General features: G+C 42.4%; 1 protein-coding gene across 1 annotated transcript in view; it reads left to right on the top strand.

Annotated features, from left to right (window-relative positions):
• Window positions 1–1,806: 1,806 nt before the first annotated feature.
• Window positions 1,807–24,817, top strand: part of ACVR2B (activin A receptor type 2B) — a 166,486-nt gene continuing 143,475 nt past the window's right edge. The window contains exon 1 of the mRNA XM_034759946.1: window positions 1,807–2,190. Within this exon, the coding sequence (XP_034615837.1) occupies window positions 2,139–2,190 (52 nt within the window). The 5' untranslated portion in view covers window positions 1,807–2,138. The remainder of the gene's footprint in view (window positions 2,191–24,817) is intronic.

The following is a 24,817-nucleotide window of genomic DNA, read 5'->3' as shown; positions in this document are numbered from 1 at the left end:
AGCTTTTGAAACTCCCACCCTAAGACTTTATCACCATAACAATCTGTTTAAGTCTTGCCAAAGTGCAACTGAGACAACCCCCTTAAATATCTCTCAGAGGAAGGCTTTCCTCTGTGTTTGACCTGCTGTGTCCCATTTGTCATTACTGCCCATTCTGATTCAGTGGCAGCTGCTTTATAGAATGAGGGCATGTTTGCCATCTCTCATCATTCTTCCAGGGACACACACTCTTTCCTCATCATTTTCTGATAACATCTTCCATGATTTCTGACCGAGAAAACAGCTTTCTTGCATTCTCTTGCTTTCAGATGTTCCAGTAGAAGGTGACTGTCCACCTCAATCCCTCCTCTATCACATCAGCTGCACAGTTGCGCCTCTCCAGTTTTGACTCTTGTGGCTCCCAATTTCCATCTCTAGTTTATTAGCACTGATTCTGTATTATCTGCCTTACGTCTGCACACCAGCAGAGTGACAGAGTCCACTAAGGTCACAGTGGTATACAGAGAGATATTTTTTTTTTTAAGCAAAGGCACAAATAGTCTTTGGAACTCATTGCCACAAGATAATGAGAGGATGAGCTTAGCTGGCTTCAGAGGGAGGCTAGGACAGTCACATGGTGCACAGGAATATTAGATGGGATGTTACCAACAACAGACAAAGTTTGGAAGAGATCTAAAAGCTTCAGGGCTGAAACCAACCTCCACTGGGCTGGGGGGAGGGTGTGAGGAAGGAATTTCCCCTAAGGGCAGCTTAGCCCCTAAATGCCCACTTCAGCACCAGGGCACCTTCCTCGGAAGCATCTGGTCCTGGCCCCTAGCCACAGGTGAGGCAATGCAAAGGGCCGCTGGGCAGGGCTGCCCAGAGGATTCAGGGGGCCTGGGGCAAAGCAATATTGGGGGCCCCTTCCATTAAAAAAAAGTTGCAATACTATAGAATACTATAGTCTCATGGGGGCCCCAAATTGCTGCACTTGCCCCCTGCCCCTAGCAAGTTCTGGCCTCTCACAGGCTGAAGGGGGCGGGGGAGGCGGGACCAGGCCAGAGGCGACTGTCCTGCTCCTCTCCGGACCCCTCGCGCTCCTGCCCATCCCCCGCCCCGCGCCTTGACGGGCAGCGCCTCCCCCCAGTCAGCTGCTGGGCTGCTTCTCTCCCCCTCCCGCCCAGCCTCCCTTTGTATCCAACATCCGGGTCCCCCCGCCGGCTCCAGCTCGGCTTCTCCCCCCCTCCCCCCGCCCCCCCCCCCCAAGCCATTTTGGACTCAGTTCAGGTTTTTTTTTTTTTTTTTTTTTTTGTACATGGCCCCTCCAGAGCCAGCCGCCGCCGCTGCTCTGCCCCGCGCCGGCCGCCGCCCGCTCCCCGCGCGCCCGCCAGCGCGAGCGATGCCTCGGGCCGGACCCTCGCCCCAGCCAGCCCCGCGCGCCACGGCCCGCCTCGGAGCCCGCTCCCTCGTCTCCTCCTCTCCCAGCCGCCTCTCCGCCGCCGGGGCAGCAGCAGCAGCCACCGCCGCCTCCTCCTCCTCCTCCTCGGCAGCCGCTGGGCTGGTGCCTCCCGCTGCTCAGCAGCTTCCCTGGATGCTGGGTTGGTAACATTGCTGCAAAGTTTTGCTGCTGCTGCCGCCGCCGCCCGCTTTGCCTTTGGTGGTGGCCGCCCGGCTGTGGGATCGCGCGTGTGTGCTGTGGTTTGTTTGTTGTTTTTGTTGGTGCGTGCGCGCGTGTGTGTGTGTGTCCCTAGTCCCTGCTGCTGGGCAGGCAGAAGGGGCTGGGTTGGGTTGGGTTGGGTTGGGCTGGGGTGGGGGGTGGGAGCGAGCGAGCGAGAGTTGTTGGTGTGGTGCACGCTTTTCTCCTTGCACAAAAGCCCCGGCAAAGAAAACTCTTGGAAAGCTCGGAGCAGGAGGAGCCGGGAGCCGGACGGCCACCGATCTCGCTGTCCTGGCGCTGCAGTTGTGTGCCCCCTCGAACTGGATACGTTGTTGCAACTGTGAAGGAACTAAATCCGATTTTGTAGGAGCCTTGTTTTTTTTTGTTCGTTTGTTGGTAGAGGGTCTCGTTTTCCTCCAACACCCCCTTCGCTCTCCCGAGCTGTTTTTTTTTTCCTTGGGGGTAGAGGGGGATACACAAGGGGGAAAAAAAGTAAAGGAATATGATTGCTTCGTGGTTGACTTTCGCCTTTCTTTGTGGAACTTTCTGTGCAGGTAAGTACATTTTATGTCTCTATCCATTGAACAGTTTTATATTAACGTTTGAAAAGGATTAAATTATGCAATTATTCGAAACCACCTACCCCCCACCCCAAATATCCCTAAACTGTAACGAATGGAAAAAAATAAGATTGTTGCTAAGATTTTTTTTTAAAGAAACCTTCCCATTTACGTTGTTGGTTATGATACAAATGGGTTATATTTCTGCTCTGTGTTCCCTTTAATTAAAGAGTGTGTGAATGAATTACAATGTTCCCGGCCTCAGATTCCTAAGAAACTTCGTCAAAATGGCATGTTAGCGTTGTGTGTGTGGGAATCAAGTTGAGAAACCTTTTGGTTGTTAGTAAGTGTTTTGTCTTTCAGGTAAAGAGCCATGTGTTGTTGTTGTGTGTGTGTGTGTTTTTTTTTACTCTGGGGTTTGCAAGGCTGCGTTGTGTAACTGGTTTGATTTCCTTCCCCCCTTCTCTTCTCCATTAATGTGTTAATTTCGTGTGATTTTTACTAGTCCTTGGGAAACGCTGATCGCCTTTTCATAACAGATTCTTCCTGATTTGTGTTTTTTTTTTAGTTCTTTGAAAGGGACTGTTTTTAACTAGCTTGCCAGAGTTAAACGGTGCTGAAAGTCGGTTGAAGCATGTCTCTCCTCCCCCAACCCCCCTTAATGAAATGTTATGATCCCATAGGCTTTTGCTATTTTTATGAGATGATTCATTTGGGCTGATTTGTGACATGGTGACATAATAGAAAGTTGTAAGAGGGGAGCGAAAGGACCCACCTTTGAGTGTGTGTGTTTTGTTTTTAAATCTTCCTTCGTGATCCTTTTCAAACTTCAGCACAAAGCTGCAGGGTTTGCATTTTTATAGGGACATTGTGTGGCATGATGGAACTTAATGTAAACATTGGACGTGCTAAGGGGCAAAACCAGAAGGCCCTGCTACTAAATGACTTTCCCAAAGCGTTGGGATGCATTTGATTTGCTTCAACCTGAAGAGCTGGATTTTTGGGGTGAAAGGGGCATGGTGGCAAGCGCATGTGATTGTAATAGTGGGTTTGGGGGGTAGTTAAATGTTTCAGGGGTGTGTGCTGCTTGTTATGGAATTATTCCCATCTGCTAGATCTATTGAGCTGTTCTAAAACCGGGGTGTTCCCTTTGTCAAGGGGGAGAGGGGCGGCTTTTTTAGCTGGAGCCATTTCTGGGTGGCGAGCCTTAGCTTTGCAGGGCTGCTTTGTTGTGTGGTTCCCTCCTTGTTTTGATGAGGGGTGGAGAGAGGAAGAGAGCTCACCCTTTGGGGGATTGGTAAAACAATGATCTAGGTTACAGATCGCATACAGCAACACAATCTTGTGTATAGATACATACATTGACGTTGCTGCTATAGCATTGGCTTGTTACAAAATACAAAGACTTCAAGTTACTTGACCCCCAAATGGGTGCATTTCCCTCTGTTTCCAAGAAGGCTCATTTTGTAAGGGAAAGGGGTGATTTCCCACTAGCACATGGCAATTTTCTTTTTTGTTTTTTCTCTCTTCTCTTCCCCCCCCCCCCCCAATCCCTCAAACATAATGGATCCTAAACTGATCTTTATTTAGTCACATCTGGTGCTCTGATAGGGGAAGGCTGTGTGTAGTATAACTTGTTACGTTGTATCCATTACCGAGCAGGGAAAGGGTGGTGTGGTGGGTATTTTGGTGTATGGGGAGGGGTTTGGATAAAGGATCACAAGAGAGGCTGCTGGTTTTGAAGTGGGGGATGGTGCTGCAGTTGTGCCCTTTGCTTGCTGCGTGCGTCTGGTGGGAATGCAGTTTCCTCTTCCTTTGAATATTTTTATTTTAAATCTGGAGAGACTGGGAAGAGGAAGAGATTTCCCCATGCGTTGGTTAAATGGTTTCCCATTGGAAACCGGGAGGTGATCCTGCCCCGGTTCTTCGAGGGTAGAGGGGATGAGATCGGGTTGGGTTTGTTTTGGAATGTGCTCTCAGGAACCGCGCGAGTGAAATCTATCAGGCGCAAGGTTCTTGCTGCTGCTGGTGGTTCTTTGTTCCGGGTGCCCATTAAATATGCAGTGCCACTGCCTGGGTTTTGTATTTTAAACAATACCATCTCTTAATTATTTTAAAGTCATACTGAAGGTGGTGGTGTGGGGGGAGAAGGAACAGAGGAAAAATTAATTTGTGGTGGAAATCAAGCCAGCTAGGACATGTAGCTAATTGATAGGGCACTTGTATACAGCTTTGTTTCCTTGTGTTTACAAGGGGGTTATGAGTGATTGTATTTACATAGCCCTGCCGAGCAAGATCAGGTATTTTGGAAGCAGCAGGATAGCTGGGACAGTGGTATTCAGCTTATTATAATCACAACAGCTCTGTTGAGTGGAAAATTCTATTATATGCATAAAAGGGATTTTTTGGAGCCAGTTTATTTTCTTTCTGTGTACTTCTTGGGTCTTTTTAGCTCATGTGGCTGTCAAATGAGATGGCCCCTTTTTGTTGTTAAAATCTGCTCCTGTAATTTCATATAATGGCAAAAACATCAACTGGAGAAAAACAAAGTTGCCTAAAAAATCTGACCTTGTAAGCTTCCTGTGTATATCATGTTATAAAAGGGTACAACTACTAGGACATACCTCTACAGACTTTTTCTGAAAATTTAATTAGAAAAAGAAAAAATGTATATAATCATATTTATTTTGAAAGGTCTGTGGATCATCAAATTAGAGCACCAGCAATATTGTAAATCTATTTTTATATATTCTCTTCCACATTTCATCTAGTATTTGTGTTTGTTGAGCAGTTATGACCCTCCTTGTCTGCCAGCTTTTCCAAAGGCATCTGTGTCAGAAAAGAGAAGGAAGTTGCAGCTTTTTGTGGGGATTCACAGCATGTGTGTTGCTTGAGGTATCGTGTGTGTGTGTGTGTGTGTTAGGACTGTGGAAAAGTGGTGGGCTTTTTAAAAATAGCTCAACCTCCATTGTTGATGGATTTTCTGTGCTACCTTGGCTGGCTAACAAAACAAGCACAGACTGATATTCTTTTTAAAATTATCTGTTGTGTGCTTAATTTTTGGAGCATTGAAGATTTGTTGATGAAAACATTATGTTCATTTTTAGCCTTTTGTTTGCAAATTTTCTACAGCCCAAATGTTCAGAAATAGTGTTCTAATTTATGAAATTTAGAGAATATAGAAGGTGGAAAATGGCGTATTTTGCAAAACATATTACATTGCAGGATTTAAACTCATTCCAAAATAAGAACCACCGTGTAGCAACGAATCTAGTTTGCTGTTTCAGTGTCTTGTATTTATCCTCTTGTGCTTGAGAAAAAGAATAAGATGGGCTTCATTACCTTACTTATTAAACACAATGAAGCTTCTGGTTCAAGGTTAATGGCGATTGCTGTTAAAAACACACAACTTTTGAACCGGGTGGCTAGGATATTTAAAAAAAAAATTAAAATAAAAAATCAAATCAAATCTAGATAATTATACCGCCAAGATCAAGAGTTTTCTTCTCTTCAGGACTGTGACAATGCTTATGTTAAAGGTGTGTTTGTGTGTAATATATATTAGATTAGTGACATTATAACTTCCACTCTCAGTGCCCTATGCAGTTTGCATTTTTTTAACAATGAAAATTTTAGAGCATCTCTGTTCATGCAGTTTCTTGGGAGTATGTTTTGTTTGCTAATAAAGATTAATGAAAATCAGCTTCACCAGAACAGCGAGAGACAGCCTACACCAGCCCTGCCATCCAACTAAAAGCACTTATATGCTGAAATTTATGCCAATTTTGTGTCTTTGAGTAACCTATCCAGGTAGTAACATTTTTCTTATTGTCTCATCAACTGAGCAGAAACAGCCAATTAAAGCAGAGCTCTTGCATTGCCAACAGCTTAGTTGTCACCACCCTCCTATCCACTCTGATCTCCATTCTAGTATGGATCAGCAAAGACATGCTTGTCGGTTATTTGCGTTTTAAGCAATGCAATAGTCTTAGGTCTGGCCTGTTGCTACTGAATAGAAGGAATAGAAGGTACAGAAGAAAGAAACAAGCCTCACCTCATATTTGTTGTCTTTATTTCTCCCCTCCCCTACTGTCCAACGCAGATAAGTATACGGGCTTCTCCAGTTTTGTAAGGCAGGACTACTACTTTTGAAAACTCAAATCCAACAGGATTTTTGAGGAGTTAATGGGGTAACTTTAGCCCCACTCCACATGTCTGTCTTCTTTAATCTATGGGGCACCTCTGTCTATAATAGGTTCCTCAGCAGAACATAAGTACTTTACTTTACTTTATTAAAAGAATCAAGAGGCATTTTCAAAATTTACTGTTGCAGAATGAATTGTTTGTTCTAGCTAGGCCCACCAGTAAAAATGGTGCAGGTGCTTAATCCCTGTTATGCAGATTCCTTAAAAGTCAGTGCATATTTAAAATAAAAATCACTGCAATTTTTTAAAGGCAGTAATTCTGGGCCTTTCATGTTTCAGGGTCTAGCTTCAGAAATGCATACTAAATTCTAGTTATTGAGGTGGTGGTAAGAAGGTGGCCATTCATGGAATGGCACCTGGCTGCTTTGGTTAACTGAGAGTTTCCCCATCATCTGATGATCAGAGTAATATCACTGCTCTACAGCCAAAATGCTTCTGAAATAAATGTAGTCAAACTTTACTAATTCTGGGTCACTGAGAACGAAAATGATGCTTAAAATTGTTGATTGGCTCTAGTTTTCAAGATATGCTATTGGGTCAGTATGTACGACCCTTGACTTGGGAATGGCGGAGGATAAGTGAGTTATAAAGGGAAGGGATCTCAATTTAAACCAGAAATGACTAAAATACATCTTTGACTGGATCTATGAATAAATCTATGACTGGGTTTGGACAGTACTTGCTTTTTAGGCAAAACAATGAATGATGCAATCTGAAGCTGGTATTGCATCATAGATGATATGAATTGCATCATGTTATTCCTAGAAGTCATGGATGATGCAATCATAACGAAGCTTACATCACTCTGCTGAACAAATTGCCCTATATCAACTCTAGAAATCATACAGTGTCGTGCTCTCTTATTTGTCAGTGTTTGATTTTGCAAAGGGACACATTTCTGTTTAGCCAAAGTGAGCAGAGATGCCTCGTACTTGTGTGAACAGTGCAGATAATTTCTGCTATGTTTGTGGTGAAGTGACTTTTGCATCACAAAAGCGCAGTATAACCACTATGGTTAAGAAAGCCTACCACCTTTATTTTGGCTGCAAAATTGGAGATCAGGACAAGAGGTGGGCCTCACACATATGCTGCAACACTTGTGCAACAAATCTTCGCCAGTGGTTGAACAGGAAAAGGAAACCTATGCCTTTTGCAGTGCCAATGATTTGGAGAGAGCCAACAAATCATACCAGCAATTGTTACTTCTGCATGGTGCCTCCAGTTGGGAAAGGTGTGTCAAAGAAGAAAAAGTGGACTGTGCATTATCCAACATTCCATCAGCTGCACGCCCAGTACCCCACGGAGGAGGACTGCCGGTTCCTGATGCACCAGAGTCCTTCTGACTTGAGTCAGATGAGGAAGAGGATGAAATTTCTGGTCCTGAACTATCAATGTCACAGGACCCACATTTTCTCCCATCCTCCTCCTCTGAACCACACCTCATAACACAAGGTGAACTGAATGACCTTGTCAGGGATTTGGAACTACCCAAGAGTAAGGCAGAGCTGTTGGGCTCCAGACTACAGCAGTGGAATCTCCTGGCAGGTGACGTTAGGGTTTCCATGTTCCGTGACCGTCAAAAGGATCTTCTTCCATGAAGAAGAATGGGACGTGATCTTGTAGCCTGCAACAACATTGATGGTGTGATGGCAGCCCTCAACATCGTTCACGATCCAGATGAGTGGAGACTGTTCATTGATTCATCGAAGACGAGTCTTAAAGCTGTTTTACTGCATAATGGCAATGTTTTGCCATCAATTCCAGTTGGTCATGCAGTCTATATGAAGGAAACCTATGACAACATGAAACAATTTTTGAGGTGCATAAACTATGACCAACTATGGCAGCTTTGTGGCGATTTGAAGGTTGTTGCTCTCTTGTTTGGTCTGCAGACTGGATACACAAAGTACTGCTGTTTTCTCTGCGAATGGGATAGTCGTGGAAGAGATTCCCACTACATCAAGAAAGATTGGCCACTCCGATAGTCATTGGAGCCTGGGAGGAAAAGTGTTCAGCATCCACCACTTGTTGAATCAAGGAAGATTTTATTACCACCCTTACACATCAAGCTGGGTCTGATGAAGAACTTTGTCAAGGCCATTGACAAAACACAAGCAGCTTTCAAGTACCTCCGTGGAAAATTTCCAAGGTTCAGTGAAGCTAAGATAAAGGAAGGTGTCTTTGTTGGTCCTCCAGATTCGTGAACTTCTTCGAGATGATGCATTTGACCACGCACTGCGTGGCAAGGAAAAGACGGCATGGAAAGCCTTCCAGTTAGTGGCAATAAATTTTCTCAGGAACAACAAGGCAGACAACTACAGGTTATTGGTGGAAAATCTCCTCAAGGCATACAAAAGCCTTGGTTGCAACATGTCACTAAAGAGACATTTTTTGCACTCTCATCTAGATTTTTTTCCACCGAACTGCGGAACAGTGAGCGATTTCACCAGGACATTGCAACAATGGAGAAACGCTATCAGGGCAAATGGAGCCCATCAATGCTTGCAGACTATTGCTGGACTGTGACAAGAGATGCTCCATTTAATGAATACAAGAGACAAGCCAAGAAGCGCCGAGTAGACACTGCATAGGACTAAACTATGTACATAATAGTTTTTTGCCTTTTGTTTCATAATAAATTTTATTTATATAACCCTTTTGCTGATTTTTAAAGTGTTACATAAACAGGACAGGTGAAATATTATCATGTAAAGCAACCATAAACACATGAAAAGACGTAGGTTTACAATTTATGATTAAAACTCTATCTACACAATATACATAGACATAAAATGTAAAAACTTAAATATCTTAGAAACAGTAGCCAATCAGTTGTTTTAATTGTCATATTTGAATTCAGCACATCAAAATACATAATAAATAGCACATTTTATCTTTGAAGCAGACGACTTCTCAAAAATTGTAGACCGGTGTATCTTGCAAATGTAAAACTCAGCACCTTTCAGCCAAATGCAGCTTGGTAACTGTCTTTATATTAAGCATAATAACCTGATCTAAATGTTTTAAAAATGAGTAGCAATTTTGGATGTCTTCATTTTTGGGTGCCCAAGTTGTAGAACCTTGGTGCAGGCTCATTTTCAGATCAGCCCTCTTCAAAAGTTTCTCAAGTTGGGCACCCAGAATAAATAGCACTGAAGATGTAGTCTTGTAATTCTGATATCTCGTACTTAAAACAAAAAGAAAGTGGTGAAAAGAGAAGATACCTTGCTGGACTTCACATTAATCAAAACTCAAACTAAACAGCTCTTTAGAGTGTGTTATTTATCCTTACAGATGGGTTCTAAGAATTATATAACTATTTACAAATTGACAGAGAAGCTGTTGTTAAACAGAACCCAAGTGCCATGGAGTTTGGTTGGGATTTGCTTCAAAGTCAGCATTTCTATTTCTCATTCAGTGGAATGAATGATGTAAAAAAAGTTTTTAGTTTCTTGGTTAGCTGTAGGAAACAGTGTGGGCAGTATGGTGTAATTTCTTGGAGCTGCTACAGTACTTCTGGCTCAGTTGCAGTCTATAACAAAATCTTGTGGGAAGCTGGGAAAGAGGAATCCCGAAGTGTAATCTCTATTTTAAAGAGGTGTCCTCTTCCCCTTTACCCCACCTACCCTTTGATTTTAGAACTAGCAGGAGGGTGCGAGGTCTTGCTTGGCCAATAGAATTATCTGGAATCAAATCGTGCAATGTAGTACTGGCCATTCTTTACTCTGTCCCCACTCCTCCCTTCTTGAGGAAATTTTCACAACAGTGAAACTGGATGTCTTTAAGTGAGAGATTTGTGGAACAGTATTCACCACTACAAGCTTCCTCCACCCCACACTTAAACATTAAAGCTTTGCTGATGTCTTGTATCCTCTCTTCATTAGTACTTTAACTAGAAATAATTTGAAGCAGTTTAGCCATTTGTACCTTTTGAGATAGATTAAATAATATACACCATTTTCTCTCTGAATGTTCTCGGTAAGATTTCTTGGAGCCGTTGAAGTCAAAGGGTCAGAAACTAAATTAAAGAGGAAACATTCTGTGTCCTTGTATTCTGCAAACCTAGCAAATTTTGTGCTTAGATTTTAATATAATGTTTAGTCTTTTGCACTAATTACTTGTCCTTTTCTCACAGTTCGCTCTTTACTTGGCTATAGCAGTGCTACTTCTGTTGAAAACTAAAAACGTTGTGTAGCAATTGCTATTATACTGTGTAAAATAAAATAAAAACTTTGGTCAATATTTAGACTTTCTTAAAATTCACTTTTTTTTTTTTTTATAATGTAACCAGAAGTCATATTAGCATTTGGCATTGGCCCACCATGGTGCATTCCTGTATTTCTTTATTTTTGTTATTTGTATTATGGTGATGCATAGGAGCCTTAGTCAAGATCTGGGCCCTGTTTTTTGCTAGGTACTGTGCATGTAGCAAGATATCCCTGCCCCAGAGAGCTCACAGGCTAAACAGACAAGACAGACCAAAGGTGGGAAGAAAAGTATTATTATTACTATTATCATCCTTATTTTGCAGGTGGGGAACTGAGGTATGGAGAAATTAAGTGACTAGCCCAGGGGAAAATCCGGCTCGTCTAACATTTTTGTCCGGCCTCCTCTGCCCCCTTGCGATCTCTGAGTCCAGGCCACTAAAAGTCCTGTGGCGCAGCAGGGCGCTCAGTCAGGCTGCTTGCCTGCCGTAGCCCCACGCTGCTCCCGGAAGCGGCCGGCTGCTGCTGGCACGTCTCTGCACACCCCTGGTGGGGAAGTGGGGGGAAGTGGTTCCGCACGCTGCCCTCACCCCCAGCACCGTTCTCACAGGTCCCATTGGCCGGAAACCACAAATGATGGTGTGGCAAACTGCTATGCAAGGCTGGAGGCTTGTTTTGTGTTAAGTTTAGTGTCTGGAGATCAATGCCTGGCCCTGTGCAGATACTGAGTAAAAGTCCCTGCACCAAAGAGTTTTTACAGTTTAGTCAGAAGGTGGGATTATAAAGAAAAGAAACAGAAATTTCTCTGGGTATAGTACGAGAGAGATTGTGGAATGAACTGCCCAAGTTGCTAAGGTCCATCACAGACCTCAACGCCTTCTTCCCCCAAGTACAAGACCTACTTCTTTTACCTGCCTTCTCTAACATAAACCCATACCCACAGGTGTGTGTATTTAAAAAAAAAAAAAACCCAAACAAACCTACCAAAATATGATACTCCACTGCATGTTTCTCTCTTCCTGAGGAGAGGATGAGCGAACAAACAACTCGTGACAGTGTGTCGTCATATTGCTTAATGAAGGCACTCAGATACTATGGTGATGAGCATGGTTTGAGAACATACATAGAATAAACTCAATAGAAATATTAATTATAGAAATATTTATTTATTATTTATTATTAAGGTACTGAAATAAGACTGTTAAGCAGTCTGTAGTGTGCTCCGTCTAACAAATTTAGAGTCACTAGTCATTCAAACCCTTTTGAAATGATTGTCTGTCTGTACTTGTGGAGCCCTATTACCATAGCATTTGGGCATCTGTCTTTCATGTATTTGTTCTCATGCCATTAGCAAGCCAGTGACAAATCGAACAATCTATAGAATTCTTGATTCCTGATGCTGTGTACTAGCCACTAGGCTTTACTTTCTCCTAGACAGTTACAGCAGCTGCCATTAAAATAAAAGGTCAGTATTAGTCTAGTTATTGCACTGCGGTACCTTAGATGCTATGTTTATTTTCGCATTTCCTATTTTAGCATAGGGAATACTGTATCTGAGGTAACCTGTCTTGTAAGTGTTGGTAAAAGTTTACCTTTCAATTCGATGTCTGTGTTGCTAATTTGGTGGTCTCCACCCTAATTTAGAGCTTGTCTTGTTTATCAAATAGTAAAGTTAAACAGGTTACCCAGTTTTCTGACAAGCCCATTTTTATATACAGATGTCAGAAATGTTTTCTAGTTTGGCTTTTAGAAACACTGTGGATCATATAATACATAGCAGACACAACACAGCTTTGCATTCCTAGAGAAGAAAGAATGCAAATGTGAATCTGAACACCTCTTTACTTCAATCAACCCTCCCCCCGTCCTTTTTGTGGATTATAAAACTATTTTATAAAATGAGTGCACTTCAGGTTTGGTATTTGCTAAGCCTTTTAGTGCTGTTTCTGTGAGCTCCTTCTCATTTCTGAGCACTGATGGCAAGTTCTTTTGTTTACTTGAGTTGTCTGCACATCTACAGTTCTCCCCAGTAGCCCTGGCTGGCATTGATACCTCTTTGAAAGTAGGACATTTAAGCATTGCAAAGATGATCTCAAGGCCTTTATCTGAGAAAGGAAGCTAAATACTACATTATTAAAGTTGTAAGGAGACCGTGGTGTGGGAAGAGGCTGCAAACCTACAGTATTATGTAATCAGTTGTGAGGTGTTTGCTGTGACTGTTTGCTTGAGACCATCCTAATATTAGACACTTTTATACAAAGCTTTATAACTGTGGAAAAGAATGAAGTTACAGTTGCCTTGAAACAAGGCTACTCAGCCAAATGCGTGCCTGATGTAATTTCAGGGATGATTTCGTCCCATTGAGTTCAGTTGGGAGAAAATTGAAATGAAATGTAAACTGTATTTGTGTGGTTTTGTTTTTGTTAAAGTCAGTTTTTTGTTTTCTTTCCTCCCAATGGTATGACTGACTGAAAGATAGCCGACTTTCAAATCCCTCAAATTTAGCTTATTTTTAAAGTCTGCAGAGTAGTTTAGGGGTTAAGATTGCTAATTCTCCTATATGTGTGGTCTGAGAAATTCAGTTGTCCTTGGGCTTTTGGTGGTAGGAGTATCAGGTTGCAGTTAAGCCTGTCATTGGGTAGCCCTTTGCTTCACTAAAGTTTGAACTTGGTCTCTCTTGCTCTCACATGCGCATACTGTATGTCAATAACTTCTTTTTATAGAAAAGGCTCTGTTCAAGCCACAGTGGTCTTATGCCTGATACAGCACATGTTCCCAAACATGTCTTCCAGTCATTGTTGATCATTCACACATCTGTTTGGCAGTAATCAACAATTTGAGACTAAATAACAATTTTGGCTGGTGGTAATAAACACCATTTCTATATAGCTTGCAATGTTTTCTTCCTCTATAAAATTGTCTTAGAATATGCATTGTGGTCAAGGGAAATACTTGAATTCCTTGCAAGCACAGATAACACTTAATTAGTGCAACCAGGAAAGTGAGGGAGGAGACAATAGGTATCTTGAATGGTTTATTCATTTTGATATTAATTTTCATGTTATCTTACAGTGGTGTAATACAGTTTAGGAATTTCCTACACACTGTGTCTGTTTTATTTAACTTGATGCAGTTATCCAACATTAAAGCATAAGAACACTCATGCTGCATATATGGACACCTTGTAGAGCCATGGAAATAAATGTGCTTATCATGCACCTTTGATTACCTCACCTGTTGCCTGCTCCTGATCTTTGCTCCTTGATACCTGGTTTAATGTTCCAAAACCCTGAGAAGCTTCAAACAGCCACCAGTTTTTAAAATCAACCTGCCAGAGAAATGTTTTCACTTTATCACTATTATTATTTTATTGCTTTGTACTATGGTAGCACCTAAGCCCTGCAGGGTTAGAAATTGGAGCTATATACCGTTGGGGAGAGGAGACCGCCTGCTTCCCACTGCGGCCCTAAATTCACTTATCGCCCTGGAAATAGGCTTTAAAATCAAGCATGGAAAAGTGATCTCAGGTCCTTTTTTTTTTTTTTTTTTTTTAAGCCCTGTATATTTGAACTTATGATATTTAAGGCATAAGGCTCTACAGTCAAAAGTATATGAAAAATAGCCCTAATATATTTTTAAAAAATTCCTAAAATATTTTTTTCTGTAACATGAGGCATTTACAGAATATCGAGAGAAGTAGCAGAAAGGTTTTATTGGCTGTGGTTTGGGTTGACCATATAAATTAGTTATAGCTGTGCCCATTGTGAGTAAAGCGTGCATCCCAAACCGTTGTGTGTAAAGAATTTATACCACTCCATGTATTCTCCCTCTATAAAATAGGACAAAAGCCAGATTGTGGCAGAGTTCATGGCTATGATGAGCGGTAGCATGGTGCAGTGGTTAAAATACTGAATTGTGGCTCAGGGAGCCTGGGTTTAATTCCCTGCTCTGCTATGAATAGACTGTTGTGAAGCTAGGCAAGTCATTTCACCTCTCTTTGCCTCTGTTTTTCTCTACTCTTTTCTCTGTCATTTCTGTTTAGGCTGTAAATTCTTTGGGTCCGGGACTCTCATACTATGGGTGAGTATAGCACAGTGGCGGACTCTGTGTTCACTTCGGGGTTTCCAGCAGCTATCGTAATATAAATAATATACAACAGTGAAGAAAGCTCTTCTAGGTCTAAACTTGTATGTAATTTTTAATATAAAATTTGGCCTTCCAATCCAAAGACCTGTAAAGACTTGAATAAAAATCCCTTTTCTTCATTGGTTCTTCTTAATTACTGTGTCTTATGGCCTGAAAAACTTTGTGCCAGCAGTGGGAATAATTTCATCCCAGAGACTTTTTAAAATATCATTTCATGGAATAAATTCCTTTTGGCTTAGTGTGCAGTCCTTTACGAGTGTGAGCGGTTGTACAGCGTCACAGTGGCTGCTGTACAACTATATATCTGGTATGTCAAAATGCTTGGAAACTAAATACTCTCTGTTGCTTTCTTGTAAGCACAAAACAGGCTCAGAGATGTGCTGAGCCTCACGTTTTAGGTTGTCCTGTGAGCCAAACTGTAGTTTTGACCATTACATTATTATTTATTAACCAGTGTAAACTGTAGCTTAATCTTTCTTTGAAAATGACGACTACTAGAGTGAAGAGCTGGGTGTCTTTGCTGGAGTCCTGAAACTTCTTCAAAAGGAAAGGTATGGAGCAGAAATCCTTTGTGGAAGTCTGCGCAGATGACAAACTTGGAATCGCCTATGGCATAAATTTCATTGCAGATTTCACTCACCTACTGGTCTCTTGGAAGCAAAGTGGTAATCTTGCCCTTCATAAGTCAAGTGCTTCTTGATGCAGGCAGTGAAGAGTAGCCTTTTACTGCTAAAAGGTGTCCCTTAGTGTTGCTAGATGGCTATTCTAGTGGACTAAGTTTTATAGAGTAAGGGAAGCTTGCCCATCCTGCCCTAAAAGTGTCTAGATGTTTGTCCAAAGCCTCTTACCAAGTGTAGGGTAACATGATGGTGTGTGTAATTCTCTGCTGGCATGAACTGACCAAGGCAATGGATCTGTGTCAGTTGACATCAGCAGAAAACTTGGCCCAATATTGCTATTTTTAGTTGTGTGTACTAATACTGGTCTTGTGTCTGTCAACTTCTGGAACTGTTTAGTGTAAAGAAACCAGAAAAGTGTTCTATAGAAAATGTTATACAGTATAAATACAGATATGTTCCTCCTTCACCTGGTGTGACAGGGTAAATGCTAAATATTCTGGGTTAGTTTAAAAAAAAAAAAAATAGAACCTCCTATCCTGCACAATCACCAATGCAGATTGCCTCAGACAGAGACAAACACCTACAGGATCTCTATCAAGTGTTCTTAAAACTACAATACCCATCTGGGGAAGTGAAGAAACAGATTGACAGAGCCAGAAGGGTACCCAGAAATCACTTACTACAAGACAGGCCCGACACAGAAAGTAACAGAACGCCACTAGCCGTCACCTACAGCCCCGAAATAAAACCTCTCCAGCGCATTGTCAGAGATCTACAACCTATCCTGAAGGATGATGCCTCACTCTCACAGACTTTGGGAGACAGGCCAGTCCTCACTTACAGACAGCCCCCAACCTGAAGCAAATACTCACCAGCAACCACACAACAAAAATACTAACCCAGGAACCTATCCTTGCAACAAAGCCTGTTGCCAACTGTCCGCATATCTATTCAAGGGACACCATCATACAGCCACACCATCACAGGCTCATTCACCTGCATATCTACCAATGTAATCTATGCCATCATGTGCCAGCAATGCCCCTCTACCATGTACATCGGGCAAACCAGACAGTCTCCACGCAAAAGAATAAATGGACACAAATCAGACATCAAGAATTGTAACATTCAAAAACCAGTAGGAGAGCACTTGAGTCTCCCTGGACACTCAATAGCAGACTTAAGTGGCCATTCTTCAACAAAAAACTTCAAAAACAGATTTCAATGAGAAACTGCAGAACTGGAATTAATTTGTAAACTGGACACCATCAAATTAGACCTGAATAAAGACTGGGAGTGGCTGGGTCACTACAAAAACTAATTTTCCCTCTGTTGATACTCACACCTTATCAACTGTTGGGAATAGGACACGTCCACCTTGATTGAATTGGCCTCGTTACCAAGTGGGGGGGAGGGGTCAGTGCTAAGGCAACTCCCATCTTTTCATGTGCTGTAATATATATACCCGCCTACTGTATTTTTCACTCCATGCATCCGATGAAGTGGGTTTTAGCCCACAAAAGCTTATGCCCAAATAAATTTTAGTCTCTAAGTTGCCACAAGGACTCCTAGTTGTTAATGCAGATTCTGTATTTGTCACATGAATATCTGCTAGAGGAACCCCTTCAAAGGCAACTATAAGCCCCAAAAGTGAGTGTGATCACCATTCCTGTTATATAAATATGGTAAGAGTGTATAACTGCAGTGAACTGCTGATACAAGAATAAACCTGAGAGGGGTGACTGCACTATGCAGGCTATGCTGCAGAGATACCTGCTGTCCAGTTATTTCAGGTCACTTACAAATACAGTTGAAATAAGTAAAGTATAAAACTTTGAAGTGGAGTATGACAAACTAAAGTTCACTAAAAATAGTTCCGTATATGAAAGCTAGTTGAAAACTGAGCAAGATGAGTCATTTTACAGGCATTGTTGATAGAATTTCAGGGTTCCAGGAATGGAAGATGAATGTCTTTCTGTTATAGTAACAGCTGCTCTCTGTCCATTGGGATATAGTGTTTGCCCATCCAATGCGTAATAATTAAACAAAAGTTATTTCATAGCAGCCTGTGTGGAGGATTATACAGGAATTTTATCTTTCTCCATTTGGAATGCTCTTAATTTTTTTTTTTTTTTTTTTTTTAAATGAGCAACCTCTCACCTGAATTTTGTGCTCCCCCCCCTCCCTCCCGATACGTCTAGTGGGGAAAGTTAACAGTTAACTGGGAGTGTAAGTAATTTTAAATAAAACAATAAACCAGGAGGTTTTAAGTTTCACTAAATGCGCTCGTCCTTAAAGAACGTGTAAATTCATTTTTCTCAGAACACTTTAATGGTTCAGCAGCATTTGGATACCTTTATTGTGTGCTTAGTTTCCTGACAGAAGCTTTTAGACGCTAGTCTAACTTTAGACATGTAGATTTATTTTTATTTAATCTCCGTCTCCATCCTTGTCAAGTACTAATACAGGGCTTGACTCTGATTTAATTTACTCAGTCTGAACCTCAAAGTAACTTGAAGTCATCTGAGTTTCACTGGTATAACACCACTATACAGGCCAGTCTCCGTGAGGGGTTTTTGTACTGGGTATAGCTACCCCTTTGCCTTAATGGGGTTTTAGTGATTTGTTTTAATTATTAGAATGGAGTCTTACAACATTTACTGGTTACTAAGTAGCAGCCGTGTTAGTCTGTATCTGCAAAAAGAAGAGGAGTACTTGTGGCACCTTAGAGACTAACAAATTTATTAGAGCATAAGCTTTCGTGGGCTACAGCTCACTTCTTCAGATGCATAGAGTGGAACATACAGACAGAAGATATTTATACATACAGAAAACATGAAAAGGTGGAAGTACGCATACCAATTGTAAGAGGCCAATCAATTGAGATGAGTAGAAACAGGAAGGCTGGCTTTAATCTCTCCTTCCTCCACCTGCTGGAAGTTTGCTTTAGTAGCCACTTGTCATTTAAAATAATGGGAGAGGATGTACCTTATAGTGGAATGCAATGTGGTGATCCCCTTCCTCTGTACTCAGTGGTCTTGTGCATTTTAGGGAACTGCTGAACTATGCAATCGCACATAGAAATAATTTCCCACCTGAGTCAGATGATAAAGTATGTAAGAACTTGAGCCCTGTCTATATTGCCTCTTACACCTTGGCTACTGCCCCTGAAAAACTTCAGTCCATATTTTCCCAGTGTAGATGCAACAGGAAAGGTTACTTAATGAGAACAAGTTTCCCAATGCAGGATTAATCTAGGACTGGGTCAGCATGGACTCATAGAAATGTAGGGCTGGAAGGGACCTTAAGAGATCATCTAATGCTGAGGCAAGATTGGGTAACACTAGACCATCCCTGATAGGTGCTTGTCTAACCTGTTCTTAAACACCTCCGCTGACCAGGATTCCACAACCTTTAAATCAGCACTGGAACAGTCTAAAACCTCTCCAGCGCATCATCAAGGATCTACAACCTATCGTGAAGGATGATACCTCACTCTCGCGGATCTTGGGAGACAGGCCAGTCCTCACTTACAGACAGCCCCCCAACCTGAAGCAAATACTCACCAGCAACCACACAACAAAAATACTAACCCAGGAACCTATGCTTGCAACAAAGCCTGTTGCCAACTCTGTCCACATATCTATTCAAGGGACACCATCATAGGACCTAATCACATCAGCCACACCATCAGAGGCTTGTTCACCTGGACATCTACCAATGTGATATATGCCATCATGTGCCAGCAATGCCCCTCTGCCACGTACATTGGCCAAACAGTACAGTCTCTGCGCAAAAGAATAAATGGACACAAATCAGACGTCAAGAATTATAACGTTCAAAAACCAGTCGGAGAACACTTCAACTTCTTTGGTCACTCAATTACAGACCTAAAAAAGCAATTCTCCAACAAAAAAAAAACTTCAGAAACAGATTTCAAAGAGAAACTGCAGAACTGGAATTAACTTGCAAACTGGACACCATTAAATTAGGCTTGAATAAAGACTGGGAGTGGATGGGTCATTACACAAAGTAAAAACTTTCCCCATGCTAATTTTTCCCCTACTGTTACTCACACCTTCTTGTCAACTGGGCCATCCTGATTATCACTACAAAAGTCCCTCCCCCCCGCTGATAATAGCCCATCTTAATTGATTAGTCTCATTAGAGTTGGTATGGCAACACCCATTTTTTCATGTTCTCTGTGTATATATCTCTTCCTACTGTATTTTCCACTGCATGCATCCAATGAAGTGGGTTTTAGCCCACGAAAGCTTATGCCCAAATAAATGTGTTAGTCTCTAAGGTGCCACAAGTACTCCTCATTCTTTTTGCTATAGGAATAGTTAACAAGTTTATCCTAAAATTTAACTAAAATTTCCCTTGCTATAAATTAAGTTGATTACTTCATGTCTTATCCTTGATGGATGTGGAGAACAATGGATCACTGTCCTCTTTATAACAGCCTGTTATATATTTGAAGACTGTGTCCCTCCTCAGCCTTCTTTTCTCTAGATTAAACATGCCCAGTTCTTTCAACCTTTCCCCATAGGTTGTTTTTTCTAAACCTCTTAACATTTTTGTTTCTCTGCTCTGGGTAAGCATGATGTGCAGTCCTCGATCCAATGCCTTCCCTCCCCTATTAGTTACTTACTGTGCTCTGAGCAGGGTCAGATGGCATGGTTAAAACTCCTGAGCCCTGTTTACATTAGTTTCCAATGGTGAAATATTTGAATTTTCCCTCCTTCATTTATGACTGATGGGAGTTAATGGGAAGTAGTGGAGTCATCAGAGGTATACAATATGTTTCTAAAGGTGTGATTTCAAGCACATTCTTTGATCAAATTTCTGATTGAAATATATAAAACTGATTTTTGAGAGGGCAAAGAGGGAGAAGGAAACCCTTTATTTCAACCCCCAAATTCCTTCTACCTGTAGAAACATTGTCAGAGTAATTGTAGCCTTTTCAAATCTTTCTGTGTAGATGTTAGTCTAAGAAAAGCCATTCTGTATTGATGAGTGTCACTATTTTTACCAGTGAGATATCTTATTAGGTATCATTTGAATGATATAAAAGTGGCTAATGCTTAAAATTCCAGCTGTTCATGAATGCTGCTTCATGGATATGAAATCAGGATATATTTGTGGGTTATAATTCACTACCTTTTATTGTTTTGGTCATTGTGGGATATAGATAGGTCAGTTAACTTTATCATCTTAATTAAAACTGGATTGAATTGTTGAGTGTGATTTGGAGACAGTGGGGTTTTTTTTTTCCTTTTTGTTGTTGTTGGTTGAATGCTGCAATGGGCTTGGTGAGGATTGTGCTAGAAAATTAGCACAGGGTACAAAAGCTCATATTGCCAAGTACGTACAGTGTTTCTCCAGCTAATTGTGGCCTTGAAGCATATACTATAAAGGTCATCTTTGTTAGTGAACTACAGACTTCTCCTGAGAGACAGAAATCCGTGTCTTTATCAAGGATGAAATCTAGGCTCCCTGGTTACACAATTGAGCTTTGCTATAATTTGGACATCATTAGGCTATCTAATAAAGCAGTAGAACATTCTAATCAATGTTCTTGTGCTTTTCTGTCTTAATCGTATTTTTGTGTGTGCATTTCTTATGATGTGATTTTTTTCCCCCCCTTCTTCTTTTCTGTCTTCCTCTAGAGCAGGGGCTCCCAAACTTGGTTCACGGCTTGTTCAGGGTAAGCCCCTGGCGGGCTGCTTTGTTTACCTGAGCATCCGCCGGTACGGCCGCTCGCAGCTCCCTGTAGCCGCGGTTCGCTGTTCCCGTCCAATGGGAGCTAGGAGAAGCGGTGGCCCGGCCTGCGCCACTTCCCGCAACTCCCATTGTCTGGGAACAGAGAACCGCAGTCACTGAGCGCTTCAAGCGGCCGTACCTGCAGGCACTCAGGTAGACAAAGCATCTCACGGCCTGCCAAGGGCTTACCCTGAAGAAGCCGTGAACCAAGTTTGGGAACCACTGCTCTAGAGGAAGGGGTCTACAGGAGGGTCAGGGTGGAAATCACCAGTTTCTGGTATCTAGGGTTTTCATTCAATCACAAACGGGTAACCTATGTGCTAGTACACTTCAGCTCTTGTTCTCCTGGCCCTTTCTTTTCATAAAGACTGAATGGGAAGAAGCCATTCTGGAAAGAACTAGTTGAAAATTTTCGGTTATTTTTCTATTAAAAAAAATGTGAACATCTTTTAAATGAGAAGTTTCATTTCATTCAGAGTTTTTCTGAGAAGCAGCCAAAAACCAAAAAGCTTCCAGTTTTTGAAAAACCAAAGAGTGTTTGTGACAACTTTTGGCTGGGGGGAATAAAAAGGGGGTAGATGGGTTGGGGGGGTGGGATTTTTTTTTTCAACATATTTTTGTGGACTATACTTTCCATTTTCCAGTCAGTGCTAGACCTGGATTTTTTTTTTTAATGTGGGTATCTGCTCTGCCTCTAACTTCTGGATCATAAAACCTAGACATTTCTTAGAGTTCCTTTATTGATCACTCTGTGTCTTTAACCAGCTGACATCTTCTAGTAAGATAGAGGGAAGGATCTTTGTCACTTATAGCCAGACCAACCCACACAATAACTTTGAAAGCAGTGCACAGAACTGTGTTTTGGCAGAGTTTGCCATGTGGATTTGGAGGCTCTAATTTCTGACTTTTATTCATTTTTTTAACTTGAGTGCATCAAGCAATGATCAGCTTGTTTGCTCTGGTAGCCTAGAAGAGCCTATATCAAGTGGTGTTGGAGGTTATCGCTGCAGTGATGTTTAGTTGTCTCTTTAGAGCAGTGCTCTCCAACCTTTTTATGCCCAAGATCACTTTTTGAATCTAAGGGCAACCCAGGATCTGCTCTGTCCCTTCCTCAAAGCCCTGTCCTGCTCTCTCCATCCCCCCCATCACTTTCACCGGGTTGGGGTTTGCAGTGTAGGAGGGGGCTGAGCCTGGCGCAGGGGTTTGGGTGCAATAGGTGGCATCGGGCTGGGACAGGGGATTGGAGTGTGGGAGGGAGTGTGGGGGTGCAGACTTTGGGAGGGAGTTTGGGTGCAGGAGGGGGCTCCAGGCTGGGCCAGAGTGTTGAGGTGCAGGAGGGGGTCCAGGGTGCTGGCTCTGGGAGAGGATTCAGGGCTGGGGGTTGGGGTGCGGCCTCCCACCGGGCAGCACTTACCTTCGGTGGCTCCTGGTTGGCGGTGGGTCCAGTGAGGCTGAGGCAGGCTCCCTGCCTACCCTGGCCCCACACCGCTCCCGGAAGGGGCCAACGTGCCCCTGTGGCCCCTGGGGTGTGTGTGTGTGAAGTGAATGGCACATGGCTCAGCGTGCTGCCTCTCTCTGCAAGCACTGCCCCCACAGCTCCTGTTAGCCAGGAGAGCTGCAGGGCAGTGCTTGCAGAGAGGGGCAGCGCACAGAGGGAGATCCCTGCCCCCCCAGGGCTGCGCTGGCTGTTTCCGGGAGTGGCGTGGGGCCGAGGTAGGCAGGGAGTCTGCTTTAGCGGCAGCCCCACTGCACTGCCTTGAGATGGCGATCGACCGCTTGGTGACCACTGCTTTAGAGAAATAGTATCTATTTTATATTCTGCTTGCCTCCCCGCCCCCCCCGGAATTCTGAGCATCTCAGAATTTGTTCTAATGTTTTTATCCTTGAAACACCTCTGTGAGGTTGGGAAGTTCTGTTATTCCCATTTTACAGATATGGAAGTGTGGCACGGAGAGACTGAGGCTATGTCTTCACTAGAAATACTGCAGCTTGGCTGCTCTAGCACTTCAGTGACTCATTATAGTGATGGGAGGGATTCTCCCATCATAGTTAATTCACCTCCCCATTAGTAGCTAGATCAACATAGCACTATCTACACCAGGAGTTAGGTTGGCTTAACTACGTCACTCAGGGTTGTGGATTTTTCACGTCCTGGAGTGCCATGCTTGGTATACCTAACTTTTTAGTGTAGCTCTAGTCTGAATGACTTGCTCAGGGCCATATAGAAGCAGGGTCTTGAACTCAAGTCTCCAGAAAACCAGTCTAGCACCTGAATTATGGATTATCCTTTCTCTGAACTGCATTGCGGGGGGTGGTGGTGGTGTTGGAGAACCTGAATTTGACTTGGGGAGTCCTGTAGGAAATGTCTATGTATCAGTCATCACCATAATGCTTCCCTGAGTCCGTTGTGCGATTTAAGAGAGGAGCTGACGAAAGAGAAGCATAAAGCATTGGCGGTCTAGGAAAAACAGACTACAGTCATTGGCTTCAACATATTTATCTTCAAATGTAACATTCCCATAGTACCTTTAAGTCGAAGCGGAACCCAGATGAGTCCTTGGGAAATATAACTTCCTTTGGACAGGTTTCAAAGTAGCAGCCATGTTAGTCTGTATCCGCAAAAAGAACAGGAGTACTTGTGGCACCTTAGAGACTAACAAATTTATTAGAGCATAAGCTTTCGTGGACTACAGTCCACTTCTTCGGATGCATATCCAAGTGGGCTGTAGTCCACGAAAGCTTATGCTCTAATAAATTTGTTAGTCTCTAAGGTGCCACAAGTACTCATGTTCTTTTTTCCTTTGGACAGCAGAGGAGGGTTAACTGCAGTATCAGCTTCACTTGCAAATGCAAGTCTTGTGAAAAGTACACCTCATCTGGGAGTGGGTCCATGCATTTGCTTTGTGGCACTAGACAAGGATTGTACTTTGAAATACTTTTCTGTGTGGTGTTTTTTTTTTTTTTTTTAAATAGTATAAGCAAATGAGCTAAAGTCACCAGTGCTGTCTGATTTAATAGATGTCTTTCCACCAGTTGTATGGCAGGGGGACTTTATCTATACTGCTGTCCCTCAGGAATCATGCATGTTGTTAAACTTGTTCACATTTTACTGAAACAGAAGATTATGTGCCCTTCATTAACTCGCATCAGATTTCTCTGAGATGTGACCACGGGTCTGATCCAGTCTAGCAGTTCCGACGTTAAATACAATGAGTCATCGTCTTGTCCCATCCCTGTTCCCACTCCTACAAAAGATGTGTGATTTTATTTGTAGTAGGACCGTATTGCCAACTTAGGCCTTAAGAATCATGAGTTGGGGGGGGGGGGGGAAATCATGATAGGGTTAGAAATTGTGAATGTATAAAAAATAACTTTGGGGTTCTTTGTCTTTGCTTTCTGGTTTCTGAGCCTTCAAGGAGCACTCGGGTCCACACCAGGCATTGCAAGATTTACAATAAAATGGTGGAGATGGTAACACTTGGGGTAGACAGATACACATGTTGGATTAGATTTGTGAACCTGCTACTCTTCATAGTGTGTGAAAGTCTGTTGTTGCAGTTCTCCTTCAAATAAAACTTGTTTTTATTTTGCTTCAACACACATTGCCAAAGCAGCCTGTTTCACCTGGTTGCACTCTAACCCACAGCTTAACCTGCTACTTGTGGAGTGAAAGCACAGC

The sequence above is a fragment of the Trachemys scripta genome, chromosome 2 (genome assembly GCF_013100865.1).
Source record: "Trachemys scripta elegans isolate TJP31775 chromosome 2, CAS_Tse_1.0, whole genome shotgun sequence".
Lineage (NCBI taxonomy): Eukaryota > Metazoa > Chordata > Testudines > Emydidae > Trachemys > Trachemys scripta.
The sequence above is the reverse complement of the archived record's forward strand: the minus strand, read 5'-3'. Positions and strand labels throughout refer to the sequence as shown.